We start from the raw sequence: 17,280 nt of genomic DNA on the forward strand, positions 1-17,280 counted from the left end.
AATTTTAGGTATTTGAAGTAGTGATAAATGTGGGGGTGTACTTACTTTTTCCACATGTGAACTTTGCATTTATGTTTCTTTAAATTATACAATGGACTACAAAATGTAAATGTTTCATGATATTTGTTATATTATATCACCTTTATCTATCAATATTGTTGAAATGAAGATCAAATACCTGTATGTTGAAATATGTTGAAAAAGTCAAAACTTTACATGGGGTGTACTTACTCTTTCACGTGACTGTACAGTGTACATATGTATATATATATATATATATATATATATATATATATATATATATATATAGTTGAAGTTTGTCAAATCATCATCTCCAGCAAAATGTGTTTGATTGCATCATTTTGCCGCTTTGCTTGGACCTGTACCAAATATCTGCTTGGCTTGTGTTTTATTTAATCACAACCTCCGTGCAATGTGAGATTGACTCCAAAAGTTCTTGTAAATTGTCAAACATGATTTTGCTGCATGCAGCCATGAATCATATCGTAAATGAGAACACGAATGATTAAGCGCAATACAGGTACAACCGAACAAAGCCCGAGCTTAAAGTATTTTTTATTTTATTCTAAATTAATGAAATGCTTATTTCGAAGTATAACATTTTAGCCGCAGGGGAGTTGGAATCAAAAGGGAATGTTAGAATTAATCACCATTTCTCGTGTCATTTTCTTTTCCGCTTCAGCACATGATGCTTAATTTTGGCACCTTTACCTTTTGCTTGCCTGACCTACAATCGCAGACTGTCTTTTTTGGCAGGTGTTGCTGTAAATAAGGATGGTCACATTTTCTTCGTGGATGGCACGGTCATACGCAAGATTGATGGCAATGGCATTGTGGCCACTGTAATTGGTTCTGGCGATTTGCTTTCCGGCCGCCCCTTGAGCTGCGATTCACCCATTGACAGTTCTCAGGTAAGACGGATTTAATTTTAAAATGAAGCATTCTCTGGGAGATAACAGCATTCCTCCCTCAGGGCTACATACCAAAATATAGGGTTTTTTTTCTCTAAAAATTAGAATTCTGCAGTTGTGCTTTGGGTTTATTAAACAGCATTATATGCATAAAATACCTGTGTGCTGCTCAGGTCCCTTCTTCCACTCAAATGACTGTTCCTGTGTATTTTGCTAGGTGAGGCTTGAGTGGCCGACAGCCCTCGCCATGAGCCCACTGGATGACTCGCTGTACATCCTGGATGGAAGCATCGTGCTGCAGGTGACGAGCAATTGGCAGGTGCGACTTGTAGCCGGTCGTTTGGGCCATTGTTCTTCTTCTTCTAGCCCAACGCCTCCTTGGCAAAACTCGCTCGGGCCCAGTCCGTCCACGTTCAAAGCCCCGGTGAGCATCACGGTGTCACACGACGGAGTGCTTTACATCGCCGAGACCGACGAGAAGAAGATCCACCGCGTGTGGCAAGTCTTGACCGACGGAACGATGACGCTGCTTGCAGGTGCAGTGTCCAGTTGCAGCTGTAACGGTGATGTAGCATGCGGGTGTTTCTCAGGGGATAACGGCTATGCCAAGGATGCCCGGCTTAACGTCCCAGCATCTGTGACTGTTTGTCCCAACGGAGTGCTATACATTGCCGATTTTGGAAATGTGCGTCTGCGCGCCGTGCACCCAAACCTTCCTCTCAAGAATGTAAAAGGTCAATACGAAGTCGGTTCAGTTTCTGGGCAAGAGCTCTATGTATTTAATGCAGATGGTGTGCACCTGCATACACGCAGTCTCATCAGTGCGGACTTTCTGTACAACTTCAGCTACATCTGGGATAGGCACCTGACTGCGGTGAGCGCAAGCAATGGCCGATCACTGCAGATTCGGAGAGATTCCGCCGGCATGCCTCTTCGTCTGGTGCTCGCCGATGGACATGTGCTCGCCCTAACCTTGAATTCAAACGGCGCGCTCAAATCCATGTCGATGCAAGGGGTAGAACTTATGTTTCTGACCTACGTCGGTACTACGGGACTGCTCGCTACACAGAGTGATGAGAATGGCTGGACTACTTTTTACAGGTAATGCTTTAAAGGCAAAAAAAAAAACTTGCTTACTCCAATATAATGTGAAATTTTGGTAAAATTATCTCTTTTTTTTCTGGCTCGAATCTTTGAGTGTTAAACATTTGGCAAAACACTTCTGTTTGATGATCTTCAAGTGATAATCAGAGTTTTTATTTATTTATTTATTCCATCTCATGGCTAAACACAAAACGTCCTTCCTTATTGGTTACACAGACCAAATGAGCAGCAACGCTGCTTCGTTTCATCTGAGAATACTCGATTTAAATAGAGGATATAAAAGGCAGCGGTGGGACACGAATAAATACTCTGACTCTAGTCGGAGCTCTCCGTCAGTTGCTATGATTGGTGACTCATCATCAGAACTGTCACAGATTTCAAAGCCTATGTAACACCAGAAGAGCAGACAGACCTTCATCTTGAGTGATTGACAGAGAAGGAGACTTTTTCTCATTATCATTGAAATCCAACCCACTCAGCCTGGTGTTGGCTCAGCGGTTAGGGTGCGGCTTGGGATCCTAGGATCCTGGGTTCATTGGCTTCGCGATTAGGGTACCGGCTTGGGATCCTAGGATCCTGCGTTCGTTGGCTTAGCGGTTAGGGTGCAGCTTGGGATCCTAGGATCCTGGGTTAGTTGGCTTAGCGGTTAGGGTGCAGCTTGGGATCCTAGGATCCTGGGTTCGTTGGCTTAGCGGTTAGGGTGCAGCTTGGGATCCTAGGATCCTGGGTTAGTTGGCTTAGCGGTTAGGGTACTGGCTTGGGATCCTAGGATCCTGGGTTCGTTGGCTTAGCGGTTAGGGTGCAGCTTGGGATCCTAGGATCCTGGGTTCGTTGGCTTAGCGGTTAGGGTGCAGCTTGGGATTTTTTTTTTTTTTTTTTTTTTTTTTTTTTTGTATACAAGATCGAGGCTCGTGAAAGAGCGAACATTAATCACACAGAAAGACAAACCGACACATAAAACATATAACATCGGGAGCGGTAGACAAGATGGGGAGAGAGGGGGAAGGACACAAACACAACATTTGAGAGCAGGGACCGAGAGACATGGAGACATCGAGAGATCTGAGAGAGGGCGAGGGCTTTGGGGGGGGGGGCATGGGAAGGGGGTGGTGGGAGAGGTATAAAACATATGGACACTGCCAGGACTTCCAGGAAAGAAGTTGGAATTTCAAACAAGGTGGATCTGGGGTGAATTAGCGGGGGTAGAAAAGATCAAGGTTTTGGATGGGGGAAGATAAGAGATGGTGGTGAACAGCTGTTTTAAAGACCTGGAGGGAGGAGTGGGATTGAAGGGAGTGAGGGATTTTGTTCCAGAGGCGGGAGAAAAGAGGAATGAAAGAGTGAAGGTGAGCAGAGAGCCGAGATTTCGGCAGTTTAACCATCAGAGGGTTGCTGGCAGATCTTGTGCGACCTGTAGGAATATTTGGGGGACAGAGCACAGAGAGAGCTGGGGGTGCAAGGCCGGAGAGGAGTCGGTAGAAGACAGAAAGACCACCTACCTGCCTGCGGTGAGTGAGTGAAAGGCCCTCAGAGATAGCTTCATCGCGGGAGATTCCAATAATTCTGAAAGCTTTGGTTTCAACAGCGTGAAGCCGAGCTAGGTGTGAGGCAGGAGCACCGGCCCATAGGGGAGAACAGTATTCCATTGAGCTGCGGATGAAAGCCTTGTATGTGGTGAGGAGCTCAGGTGTGCCGAGGAAGGACTTCGCACGACGGAGGATGCCCAGTCGGCGACTGGCTTTGGAGGCCAGCTTGGAAATGTGGTTTTCCCAAGAAAGATCATGGCAGATAGTGAGACCCAAAATCTTGAGCGACAGAACTTCTTGGAGAGGATTGTTGAGAAAGTAGATGGGAGGGTTGGCCAGTCGATCTTTTCGGAGAGACATAGTAAGAGTGTGAGATTTGTCAGGATTGAAAGACATGTTCCACTTGTTTGACCAGTCTGTGATTTTGTCCAGGTCTTCAGAGAGTGAGGAGGCAGCAGACTGCCGATCTGAGGGAAGAGGAATGGAGCGGCAGAGAGTGGAGTCATCAGCAAAGAGATAGAGAGGATTTTCGAGAGAGTCAGAGAGATCATTGATGAAGACCAGAAAAAGCACGGGGCCCAGAACACTGCCTTGGGGAACTCCAGCCTGAACAGGAAGAGGAGATGAGAGAAACCCATTCAGGGCCACACGTTGACGACGACTAGAGAGGAAGTCCGCCAGCCATGCGTGGAGATTTCCATGGATACCAAAGGAGGAGAGTTTGGTGAGCAGAGCGGGGTGCCAGACCGTGTCGAAGGCACGTGATATGTCGAGGGAGACAGCTCTAATTTCCTGTTTGGCATTGAGGACCTCCATCCATTGTTGAGACAGCAGAAGCAGCATGTCCAGAGTAGAGTGACCTGGTCTGAAACCAAATTGATGATCAGAGATCAAGCCATTGGAGAAGAGGAAAGATTTCATATCCGAAGCAATGATGGATTCCATGACTTTGCTGATAATTGGGAGAAGGCTGATTGGTCTGTAGTTGCTAGGATCTGTTTTTGCACCTTTTTTGTGCAAAGCGGTGATGTTGGCTGATTTCCAAGCAGATGGCAGTTGACCTTGAGCAAAAGAGAGGGTGAAGAGAACAGAGAGAGGGTGAGATAGAGCAGCAGAGCAGGATTTTAGGACCCGTGGGCTGATGCCGTCGGGTCCAGTTGCAGAATCAGAGTCGAGGGTTGACAGAAACTTTTCCACCTTGTCAGGAGGAAAGGACACGGAGTCCAGGAGCAGCAGGGTACGACTGGGTATGGTGGGTACAGAGAGGGATGGGTTTGGGACACAAGATTTAGAGGCAAACACAGAGTTGAGGCATTCAGCTTTTTCACGTGCGGAGTCAGCTGTGTAGCCGTTTGAGGTAAGGGAGGGGATGGAGGGGGAACAAACACCAGAAACGGATTTGACCAGACGCCACCAGGATTTGGAAGAGGGAGACAGATAAGAGAGTTCGGTCTTGAGAATGGAGAGATATTGTTTCCTGGCTCTCCTGAGGGTGGACACACACTTGTTTCGGGCTTTGTGAAAGGAAATGAGATTTCCTTCCGTTGGATTTGCTTTCCAGGAGACGAAGGCAAGTTGTTTCTGGGCAACAGCCTCACCACAAGATTCCGTGTACCATGGACGGGAGGAAGGGTATGACAACTGAAGACGAGATGGGATAAATCTGTGCATGAGAGAGAGCAATTTACTTTGGAAGAATTCCCAGGATGAGTTGATGTCAGAGGTGGTAGAGATGGGAGACCAGTCCAGATGATTGATGGCTGCTTGAAGACCGTGCCAGTTGGCCTGAGTGAAATGCCAGACTCGTCGATGCTGAGCAGGCTCCCTGAGGATGGTCAGAGAGATGTCCACTTTAACAAGGACATGATCAGATGATCCGATCGGAGCAGAAGAAGAGCAGCAGACATTTTCAGGGAAGTTAGTCATAACCAAGTCCAGAAGAGAAGATGTTCCGTTGACTGAGATCCGGGTCGGGAAATTGACAGATTGTGTCAGTCCCAGTGAGTCGCAGAAGTCCTTTGCTGAAGAGCCATGGCTGGTGAGAGAGGTACCCACACCCAGCCAACTGGCATGGTGACAATTGAAATCACCACATATGAGGAAGAGAGAGTTGGGATGAGTAGATAGAAGTTGGTCCATATCATCAGACAGCGAGATGTAGATGGAGTCATCACTGTTTGGTGGACGGTACAACACACATATGAACAAGAGGTGGGAGCGAAGGGGAAGCCGTAGCCAGAGGTATTCCTGGGGGTGAGGTGGAGAGAGTGCAGTGCAGGGCGAGTGAGGAAGAGAGTTTTTGATAAAGATAGCAACCCCGCCTCCAGGACGAGGCTCAGGTCTATCATACCGGAGGAGGGAGTAGCCCGGGAGAGATACTATGGAATCAGAGACATCATAAAGGAGGAAAGTTTCTGTTAAGCAGATCACGTCTGGTTTGACAGAAGCAACCTGTATGGAGAGATCAGTTAAGTTTGAACGAAGGCCCCGGATGTTTGAGGTCCATACCGTTAATGAAGAGGAAGGGGGAGCATCAGATACAGAACAGGGGGGAGGAGGGGTAGGGTAAGCGGTGGAAGAGATAGGGAGAGCTGTTGAAGGTGTGTCAGAGATTTCAGAATAGCTCGGAGAAAGGGAAGGATGGGGCGGACAAAAGGTTTGATGGTGATTGGGTGAGCCACAATGAGGTGTTATTTGAGGAGGGGGAAGAGCGAGGCAGAAGGTTGGGGGAGATGGAGGTGAGAGTTTGAAGGGGGAAGAAGCGGGGAGGACGCTTTGAGGAGGGGGAGTGAGAGGGGGGGAAATTGAGAAGCAATGAGGGTGGGGAGATTTGAAGGGGAGGGGGGAGTTTGGGAGGGAAGGGACAAGGGGAGGGATTTGAAAGGGATGGGATATGGGGGAGATTTGGAGGGGAGGGGTGAGGCAGGAGTCTAGGAGGGGAGGGGCGAGGGGGCGTCTTGGCGGGGAGGGGTGAGGGGGTAGTTTAGGAGGGAGGGGGCAAGGGGGGAGATTTGAAAGGGATGGGTGATGGGGAAGATTTGGAGGGGAGGGGTGATGGGGAAGATTTGGAGGGGAGGGGTTATGGGGAAGATTTGGAGGGGAGGGGTGAGATTGGATTTTTGAAAGTGTACGATTTATGGGAAACGAACATTTATTGCAAAATGAGTTTCTTGTGACCTTCAAGTTAAAAATACGTTTAAGGACGCTGGATGGAGGATGGAGTGCAGGAGAGTTTAGGGAATGTAGAAAAAAGGCACGATAGGAGATGGATATTTTTTTTGGGATGAATTGATTTGGTGAGCAAGTCGAAAGCAGCCTTTTAAAGAAGAAGAAGAAAAAGGTGTTATAAAATATGACGGAATACATAACTTGAGGGGAAAGTGTAAACATTGAAGGTTAATGAGTGAAAACTATCTGGGGAAATGGGGGAGAAACACGTGGTCGAAGAACGAACGAACGAATAAGAATGAATAAACGAATGAGAACAGAGAAGGAAATGTTTTTTTTTTGTTTTTTTTGTTTGTTTTTTTGAGTTGAGATTTACACAAGGAAGTAGGCTATGGGTGAAAAGCCTGGGAATACAGAGAACGAAAGTTATTGGATCACAAACGACGGACCGCTGAGAGAAAAACAAAGCCTCAAGGTTGTACAGTGCACACTGTACAAGGCCTCAAGACACGACACGGCAAACAGACGATCAATTTATGAAAGATAAACACCGAGAAACAACCAAAGTTGCACACAATAACTTCACACACCGAAAGATAAATACAGTTTCGACAAAATACAATTGTGAACAGACTTAACTTCGAAAAACGTGGAGACCGTGTGGAGCTTCGAAAATCCCTCCCACCGTCTCCGAGATCTCGCGAGATCTCCCAGATCTCCCAGATCTCCGAGATCTCGGGATCCTAGGATCCTGGGTTCGTTGGCTTAGCGGTTAGGGTACCGGCTTGGGATCCTAGGATCCTGGGTTCGTTGGCTTAGCGGTTAGGGTACTGGCTTGGGATCCTAGGATCCTGGGTTCGTTGGCTTAGCGGTTAGGGTGCAGCTTGGGATCCTAGGATCCTGGGTTCGTTGGCTTAGCGGTTAGGGTGCAGCTTGGGATCCTAGGATCCTGGGTTCGTTGGCTTAGCGGTTAGGGTACCGGCTTGGGATCCTAGGATCCTGGGTTCATTGGCTTAGCGGTTCGGGTGCGGCTTGAGATCCTAGGATCCTGGGTTCGTTGGCTTAGCGGTTAGGGTGCCGGCTTGGGATCCTAGGATCCTGGGTTCGTTGGCTTAGCGGTTAGGGTGCCGGCTTGGGATCCTAGGATCCTGGGTTCGTTGGCTTCGCGGTTAGGGTGCCGGCTTGGGATCCTAGGATCCTGGGTTCGTTGGCTTAGTGGTTAGGGTGCGGCTTGGGATTCTAGGATCCTGGGTTCGTTGGCTTAGCGGTTAGGGTTCCGGCTTGGGATCCTAGGATCCTGGGTTCGTTGGCTTAGTGGTTAGGGTGCAGCTTGGGATCCTAGGATCCTGGGTTCGTTGGCTTAGCGGTTAGGGTGCAGCTTGGGATCCTAGGATCCTTGGTTCGTTGGCTTAGCGGTTAGGGTACCGGCTTGAGATCCTAGGATCCTGAGTTCGTTGGCTTGGCGGTTATGGTGCTGGCTTGGGATCATAGGATCCTGGGTTTGTTTGCTTAGCAGTTAGGGTGCCAGCTTGGGATCCTAGGATACTGGGTTCGTTGGCTTAGCGGTTAGGGTGCGGCTTGGGATCCTAGGATCCTGGGTTCGTTGGCTTAGCGGTTAGGGTACCGGCTTGGGATCCTAGGATCCTGGGTTCATTGGCTTAGCGGTTCGGGTGCGGCTTGAGATCCTAGGATCCTGGGTTCGTTGGCTTAGCAGTTAGGGTGCCGGCTTGGGATCCTAGGATCCTGGGTTCGTTGGCTTAGCGGTTAGGGTGCCGGCTTGGGATCCTAGGATCCTGGGTTCGTTGGCTTCGCGGTTAGGGTGCCGGCTTGGGATCCTAGGATCCTGGGTTCGTTGGCTTAGCGGTTAAGGTGCGGCTTGGGATTCTAGGATCCTGGGTTCGTTGGCTTAGCGGTTAGGGTGCAGCTTGAGATCCTAGGATCCTGGGTTCGTTGGCTTAGCGGTTAGGGTGCCGGCTTGGGATCCTAGGATCCTGGGTTCGTTGGCTTAGCGGTTAGGGTGCCGGCTTGGCATCCTAGGATCCTGGGTTCGTTGGCTTAGCGGTTAGGGTGCCGGCTTGGGATCCTAGGATCCTGGGTTCGTTGGCTTCGCGGTTAGGGTGCCGGCTTGGGATCCTAGGATCCTGGGTTCGTTGGCTTAGCGGTTAGGGTGCGGCTTGGGATTCTAGGATCCTGGGTTCGTTGGCTTAGCGGTTAGGGTTCCGGCTTGGGATCCTAGGATCCTGGGTTCGTTGGCTTAGCGGTTAGGGTGCAGCTTGGGATCCTAGGATCCTGGGTTCGTTGGCTTAGCGGTTAGGGTGCAGCTTGGGATCCTAGGATCCTTGGTTCGTTGGCTTAGCGGTTAGGGTACCGGCTTGAGATCCTAGGATCCTGAGTTCGTTGGCTTGGCGGTTATGGTGCTGGCTTGGGATCATAGGATCCTGGGTTTGTTTGCTTAGCAGTTAGGGTGCCAGCTTGGGATCCTAGGATACTGGGTTCATTGGCTTAGCGGTTAGGGTGCGGCTTGGGATCCTAGGATCCTGGGTTCGTTGGCTTAGCGGTTAGGGTACCGGCTTGGGATCCTAGGATCCTGGGTTCATTGGCTTAGCGGTTCGGGTGCGGCTTGAGATCCTAGGATCCTGGGTTCGTTGGCTTCGCAGTTAGGGTGCCGGCTTGGGATCCTAGGATCCTGGGTTCGTTGGCTTAGCGGTTAGGGTGCCGGCTTGGGATCCTAGGATCCTGGGTTCGTTGGCTTCGCGGTTAGGGTGCAGCTTGGGATCCTAGGATCCTGGGTTCGTTGGCTTAGCGGTTAAGGTGCGGCTTGGGATTCTAGGATCCTGGGTTCGTTGGCTTAGCGGTTAGGGTGCAGCTTGAGATCCTAGGATCCTGGTTTCGTTGGCTTAGCGGTTAGGGTGCCGGCTTGGGATTCTAGGATCCTGGGTTCGTTGGCTTAGCGGTTAGGGTGCGGCTTGCGATCCTACGATCCTGGGTTCATTGGCTTAGCGGTTAGGGTGCGGCTTGGGATCCTACGATCCTGGGTTCGTTGGCTTAGCGGTTAGGGTGCAGCTTGAGATCCTGGTTTCGTTGGCTTAGCGGTTATGGTGCCGGCTTGGGATCATAGGATCCTGGGTTTGTTTGCTTAGCAGTTAGGGTGCCAGCTTGGGATTCTAGGATCCTGGGTTTGTTTGCTTAGCGGTTAGGGTGCGGCTTGGGATCCTAGGATCCCGGGTTTGAATCCCGGTCGATCGCTGAATTACCACCAGGGGGGTTGATTCAGCCTGTCATCCTTCTGAGGTCGGCAAATTGAGTTCTAGTTCACTGGTAATTCCTTGTGTGTGTCGCAAGAGGTGACCAACAAGTTTGGCGGCAGGAAGGGCATCCGGCCATAAAACATTGCTTCAAGAAGGGGACCACGGTGCCCAAAAAAGGCCAGCCCCTGCTCTGCAGGGAAAAAATGGCCTCTAAAGGTGGTCCTTCTTTAAATCCAACCCACTCACGTCTCTCTCCTGTTAAGGCAGACACAATTGACTAGCTCTCACGTGATCAATTAGTCCCCTCGCTGTAATCAAGTGAACGTCCAACAATGAAAAAGGGAATCGCTCGTTTACTTGCGTGCGTGCAGCCATTGGGGTGATGCAACATCTGAGACGACTTGACAGCACAATTCTCACGATAAAAGTATTTTGATTTTGTAAAATTAATCTCTGGTGTGATATATACCCTCTGCTTAAAATTGGTGGTCTATTCTGGAAATGTTTCTTTAAGAGTACCAGGCCGCTTACGAAAGAGAGCCTCACCGACTGGTGTAATGCCATCCTGCCTCAAAGGTTTGTTTGTTACACCTGTAGCCCAAATGTTTCACCTGCAACTAAAAAATATTTTAAACAATTGACACTTGAACATGTGAGATTTCATTAGGGGGACCTCTTGGCTCTACAATATCGTCAGTTCTGGTTTAAAATAATTTGATGATATTCATAAGAACATTGAAAAATTGGAAATAAATAAATCGTTTTATTATTTATTATAAACAATTATCAAAATTCAACTCAAATATTTCATTTAAACAACATTTTGCAGTGTGTGAGGAACTTTCAAAAAGTTGTACAAATGAGATACAATTTTTTTTTTTTTTACAGTATCTAAGGCACGTAGTAGAGCTGATACACACACACACACACACACACACACACACACACACACACACACACACACACAGACATACAGGCGAATACACAAGAAATAACACAGGACTGTGAGATGAGACAAACACAACCACTGAGTTTGAGGGAAGTACCGTCACTTCCCAGGGCACTCTGGGTACTCGTGACGTCACAATAATTTCACCTAATGGGGCATTTCCTGAGGGGGAATTTCTTACTCCCCATGGATGCCAACCTATGGGGATTGTCCGTGCTCTTATCTTTTTAAATGGTGAACGTCAAGAAAGCATTTGCTAGTCGGGCAATGCACGAACCGTTTATAAAGTCTGTTATGATTCGGCTGCTGTTTGAACCGCTGATCTCCCAGACTCTGAGCGGAGGCTCTAACCATTACATCAAGAGTCTGGTGCCAAAGACAACATTTAGACAACAACTTTATTACCTCCGCCACCAAAGACAACATTATCAGACACACTTTTTTCAATATATCTACACTAAAAAGCTCAGTTCGTGTTTGTTAACACAACTGGACGACCGTCCAGTTGAGTTCATCACATACTGAACCCTCCGGCATCCGTCGTCTGTCGTCCGTTAACTTTTCGACGTTAACACTCCAGCGTCCACACATATCAACCGATTCTGATCAAACTTGACATGCAGCATCCTTACCCCAAGGACCAGGTTGGTATTACATTTCAGCCCGATCCGTTGAAAAATGGTGGACTTAGGCGACCATTTTGTTTTTGGTCATGAAAACGACGTTAACACTCTAGCGTCCACAAATATTAACAGAGTTTGATCAAACTTAGCATGTTTAACCCTCACTACATAAGGGAGGTTGCTATTGCATTCCAACCCAATTTGTCACAAAATCGTCGCCATAGACCGCCATATTGTTTTCAGCTCCGAAACGACGTTAAGACTTTAACGTCCACAAATATTTATGGATTTTGATCAAACTTGGTGTGTGAAGTTGTCCAGTCAGTTCAGTTGAGTTCTGCTTCCCTGGAAGTTCTAATTTATTTATATATTTCTCAAAAACTAAATAACGACTGAACCAAATCCAACCAAATTTTGCAAGTTGCATAAAGGTATCCGAAGTATGGTTTCTGTCTGGGTAACATATCTGGGAGAGTGGGTTCAGGGTGGGGTAGAAGACCCCAATTTTCTCAATGTAAATGTGTATTGTGTAGCGCCACCTGGTGGTAGCTGGTATTACAACTCGTCTTGTATAAAGAAAGTTTAAACAACAACAATATGCATTATGGTGATGTTGAAATCTGAGTGAGAATAATTCAAAATTTTCAAAACGTTTAATTTCACTCATTTTTAGTGGTAGTCCAGTCATTCTAGTGAACTTTTACCCCTAACCCACCACTAATTGCAAGAGAAAAAAAAATTAGATTTTTCTGAAACCTGTCGATCCTCTGAACAAATACATAAAATTATACTCAATTATAATGAGTGGATCATACTTTATTTTCAGATTGAACGAGAGGTGGAGTGACGCTTGCAGTGAGAGATTTGATCAGTGTGCTGAGAACAGTTAAACGCTCTGAAGACATCAGGTGGTCTGACCAGGGGACGAGGGATGACAGAGACACAACGCCCAGTCTGGGTCATGGCTAGTCCTTTCTTTGCAGAGGTGAACAATGCCCTCCAACACCTCACTGATAGACAGGTCCATGCCAGGCAGAAATGGCGCCGTTTTCCAGTCAAGGTTTTCTCAGTGGATTTATATACTTTTGATCATACTCTGTCGAATAAGCTTGTGGGCCACCCTGAAATTTGCCTCAAATCCAAGATGGCGGCCAAAAATCCAAAATGGCCACCAGAATAGCTAAAATAGTATTTCTGAGAGTTGCTTTTACCCATAGATGATTTTTTTTCAACTGATTGTGGCCTATTATGATAAAGAAAGATAACTCAGTCATAACTCAGCCATAAAAATTAACAATCGGTACTTTATTAACAAAATGGCCGCCGGGCAACTTCCGTATTACGGAAACTGCTATAACTTCAGTTCCGAGTGTGATATGATTATAATTTTGGTGTCCAGTCATATGTTTTTGGGGTCAAGGAATCCATATTTGTACTTTTTATTTCAGTGAAATCATTGGTTCATAAAGAAATCTAAGATGGCTGCCAATACTGGCCACCGATGTGGCAGATTCAGTCATGTCTTGTGCTCCATAATATATATTACAATACATTTTGATTCAATTTCTTGGTTTCCAAAGTCTGGTTATCCATTTAGTTGGTTTATCATGACACTAGCTCAATAGATCATCCCCTAAATCATGGATGAACAATAAATCCAAGATGGCTGCCGCTGAACGGCTCCTAGTCAGTTTTGCTTCGTCTACCAAACTACACAGGTTTATAAAATGTATCTGAATTCCCATTCAATATGATCCCCGGCTTTGGTTATGCTTTGGGAAAAATATGTTGTTCAAAAGGCACATAATCCTCAGTTACTAAGATCAAGATCAAGATCACTCTCTTCACTCTGAAAGTCTGAATAAAGTCCACAGGTATCCGAAGAAAGTTGTTCCATGGTGCTCTCCGAATTTTCCCCATCTCCTTGGTACTCTTCATCAACTTCAGATTCTTCTGCTCTTTCTTCTGCCCCACCGATACCTATAAAAAATGTGAATGGATATAGTCGGGATTCAAAACAGTAAATCATATAAAAATAACAAAATTACGATTGCATTTTGGACTTATCTACCTTGCTTTTCTCTTTCTCTACAGTGAACTTCACTGTCTTGTACATGTTTTCTGCTTGTATTCCTGTGTCTCTTCTTCCTTGAAGGCTGGCTTCTCTCTTCTACTGCATCTTCTAAATCTGCATCATACTCCGCGAGACCTGTAAGTGGAAGGTTACACATATTTAATCTGGATGAATGCACTGCCAGTGGGAATACATTGGAGGAACTTTATGACAGGAACGAAAAGCAATGATCAAAGTAATGATATATTTTTAGTATACTTACTTTGAATTTGTCTTTTCTTGCTCTTTTTCTTGGAGAGGCTTGGAGGGAGTTGCGGGCAGGTAAACCATATTGGCCTGATACCATCATCTGTATTTTCCCATCCTCTGTCAGTGATAGAAGGATACTCAATGTTTTGCTTGAGACACTGGTACCACACCCATGCCTGAAGGTCACTCCTCTTGAGGTGTTCATTGGTGCTACTCTCGTCTGGAAGGATGCTGGAACTAGATTTCACCTTTTGAGTGTTGTACGTTCGGATCCTTGTTTCAACAAAGCTTTCTTGTTCACTTCCAGAATACATGCAGGTTCTGAAGAAGCATTTAGCACTGGTAGCATCTTGAAAAGATTGATTTGATCTGCCCAGCTGAGAGAGTAGATGCGATTTCTCTTGTTTCAACATCTTCTTCAATGGCTTGATTTTGCCGATGCGAAATGGGAATGATGTCGTGTCACATCCAGTAATGCTATGATATGCTGGGAGAGTTTGACACACTTCATCTCCAAAATGAGTCGTTAGTTTCTTGACACTGACGTACCGATGGTCAATCTTCATGAACCAGTCTTGTGGTGGTTTGCAGACAGAATAGGCATAGCTCAAGAGGATCAGTACATCTGTATCTGAAGCCTTAATCACAACCGGACCTTCGCACTTGCTTGCATGAAGAACAAGCCTGGTGTCAGCCTCATGATGGTTGCAGGATTCAAGTTGTTCAAACTTAGTTTGCGTGATCAACCATGTATTCTGTTCCTCTGTCACGGTGAGTGGAATTCTGAGTTTCGATCTGACTGAATCACTTTTGAAGTAAGTGACCATAAATTTAATCAGCTCAGTCTTGTTTTCAGCATTATGCAGAAATGCGTCCCAATCTTTGCCTCTGGGCATACTCTGCTCGGGGCTTGTGATGTGGGTTCTTCTACCAGAGATCCCTCGGCGTCGTTGGGTTAACTCCTTTGTAGTGGACGTACAGTAGGAATCAAATATGATCCCAAGCTGTTTTGGGTTTGACTGGCTTGGTGGCATGCAGAATTTCAATAGGGCATCAGTGTATTCTCCCCAAGTCTGTTGAGCCGGGATTGACTTTACAGCTGCCATTCCGTCAATCAGCCAGTTGCTTCTATTTGGCGGTTCCTCTGTAGTTGATGAAGATTCCTCAATAAGGTAGTTCCTCAGCGCTGCTTTAGAACCTTGTCGAATGTCTCGTTCTGGTGTGGCAAGGGCAAGTGGAATAGTTGTCAGGGGGTGTGAATGTGCCTCTTCAGGGGTAGTTGCCTTTCCTACCAACACACCAAATGCTTGTCGATCCTCCTTGAGAACGTTCACTGCCTTTGGATTTTTCTTGACCTTCTCCATGCCCGTTTTGATCTTGAGATTCACAATCCTGTCAAAAATGTTCATTCTGCCTTCTCCAGTAGCCTTGAGTCTAAGGTTAACAAAGTCTTGGAATTGTTTCTCTCCTGCTTCGGTTGATGACAACAATCCACTGACAATACCTTGGTTAATTTCCACTCCAGTTTTCATGTGACGCGCAGAACCAATCAGAAAAGGGTCAAAGTACTTATCCAATTGGATGACTAGGTTGCGAACCATGTTGTCATGCTGCCTCCGTGCCCCTATTGTTGTTTCCTTGTGAGTTGAAGAGGTCAGGATATGCAACCTTTCCTTCAATCTTCCTCTGAGCTTTGCCATTAAGTGACTCGTTTTTATGAACGCATCTGTTGTCTGCTTGCTGGTACTGTAACCGCCTTGCATTGGACCACCCCGGACTTTAACCTCTCTGTTGATTGTGGTCTCAGTGATCAAGTCCCCATGGATCGTAGAAAAGGGCTCGCCAGTCATCGACCCTCCGAATCCATTTTGCAACAGATCATCCCAGGCATCTTTGTGATTCACCTTCAGATTTTGGAGATTGACGTGTTGGAATGTCAGGTACCTAGCATAGTTGATGTGCCCGAAAGCAAAGCACTTTGGAAGAAGCGTTCTCTCTGCTGCCAGGTGTGTTTCAATGCTCTTCTCCCTTACAGCTGCTATGAGGCACAACATTGCTGATACGTCCTTAAGATATTCTGCTATCATTTTGGCCTGAGTTGGGTCGATTGGCGGACCTGAGTTGGTCCGCCAATTGGCGGACCAACTCAGGACCTGAGTTGGTCCTGAGTCGATCCCTGGTGTTGGGCTAGCGGCTAGGGTGCCGGCTTAGGATCCAAGGATCCTGGGTTCGAATCCCGGTCGATCGCTGAATTAACGCCAGGGGGGTTGACTCAGCCTGTCATCCTTCCGAGGTCGGCTAATTGAGTACCAGTTCATTGGTAATTCCCTGCTTGTCGTAAAAGGCGACAAAAAGGGTTGGCGGCAGGAAGGGCATCCGGCCGTAAAACATTGCTTCAAAAAGGGGACCAAAAAACAACAACAACCACGGTCCCCGAAAAGGCCAACCCCCGCTTTGCGGGGAAAAATGGCCTCTAAACGGTGGTTTTTTATTTTGGCCTGAGTTCCTGCTGATTGCATCAGTGAGGTACAGATGTCCTTGAAAATAGGTAACTGCAGAACTGATTCAAGACTTGTCTTATTTGGATTGAACCTGAGGTTGGCGACCACTTCTCTCGTATACTCGTCCAATATGGAAGCAACATCTTGTGATTTCATCCTGTGCCTCAGTAGGGCCTCAAATGACTGTTTGTGTAGACGAATGCTTCTTGCGTAGTGACGTCCTTCAAATGCTTGAGCAACAGAACCATCGGCAATAGCTCCGGCATCTACCCACCAGTCCTTCAAACCAAGACATCCATACTTCTTGAAGAGAATCTTGAGGTTCACCAGAATGGTATGGAATCCTCCCATGAGTGGTATTATTTTGTCATACCTCTCCTGATGCTGATATAGCCATGAAATGATCAACATTTTGCTGTTGATTGCCTCATCTGCATGTGCAAAAATATAGTCCAGTTCAAGATCTTCAGCAATCTGTACTATCATGTCCATGTACCATTTAATCACATTGTCTCCCGGGGGCAATGGAACGACAGGAAGATACTCCAACTTGCACTTTGTAGTGGAGCAATCAGTCACAGTTTTCATGAATGAAGTCCAAGAACCTACAGGTCCCAGCACGTCTTTATCAATCTCAGGAAAGTATTCTTCTAGGCAGTCGTCACCAACAGTACCAACGAGAACCCAAGCAATATTCCGTTCCAGAGCATCGTGTAACACTTGTGAATCTCTGTAGTCATCATTGAAGTCGGGAAAGGATGGAGGGGGTGCTCTTTTCTTAGGGATTTTGGATGCTCCATAGTCAGGCTCCTCTTGCTCAATGATATTGGACTGTTTAAGTTTTGAAGTGTTGCCAGCGGCGGTATCATCAGCATGTACAGCCTGGAATATTGTACCAGTTGTGTG

The 17,280-nt window shown here is 46.8% G+C and overlaps 2 protein-coding genes across 2 annotated transcripts in view; one reads left to right on the forward strand and one right to left on the reverse strand.

Moving 5' to 3' along the window:
- LOC137422414 (teneurin-3) overlaps window positions 1-17,280 on the forward strand; it is a 419,444-nt gene that overhangs the window by 356,024 nt on the left and 46,140 nt on the right. The window contains exons 23-24 of the mRNA XM_078772563.1: window positions 778-932; window positions 1,150-2,033. Coding sequence (XP_078628689.1) covers window positions 778-932; window positions 1,150-2,033 — 1,039 coding nt within the window. The remainder of the gene's footprint in view (window positions 1-777; window positions 933-1,149; window positions 2,034-17,280) is intronic.
- On the reverse strand, window positions 12,974-15,965 carry LOC137440268 (uncharacterized). Its single transcript, XM_068136568.2, has 3 exons — window positions 13,887-15,965; window positions 13,622-13,759; window positions 12,974-13,530 (listed from the first exon to the last, which is right to left on the reverse strand). The coding sequence occupies exons 1-3, from the start codon at window positions 15,958-15,960 to the stop codon at window positions 13,361-13,363; spliced, it is 2,382 nt and encodes a 793-aa protein (XP_067992669.2). The 5' UTR covers window positions 15,961-15,965; the 3' UTR covers window positions 12,974-13,360.

Source organism: Myxine glutinosa, chromosome 2 (assembly GCF_964187855.1).
Source record: "Myxine glutinosa chromosome 2, kmMyxGlut1.1, whole genome shotgun sequence".
NCBI classification, from domain to species: domain Eukaryota; kingdom Metazoa; phylum Chordata; class Myxini; order Myxiniformes; family Myxinidae; genus Myxine; species Myxine glutinosa.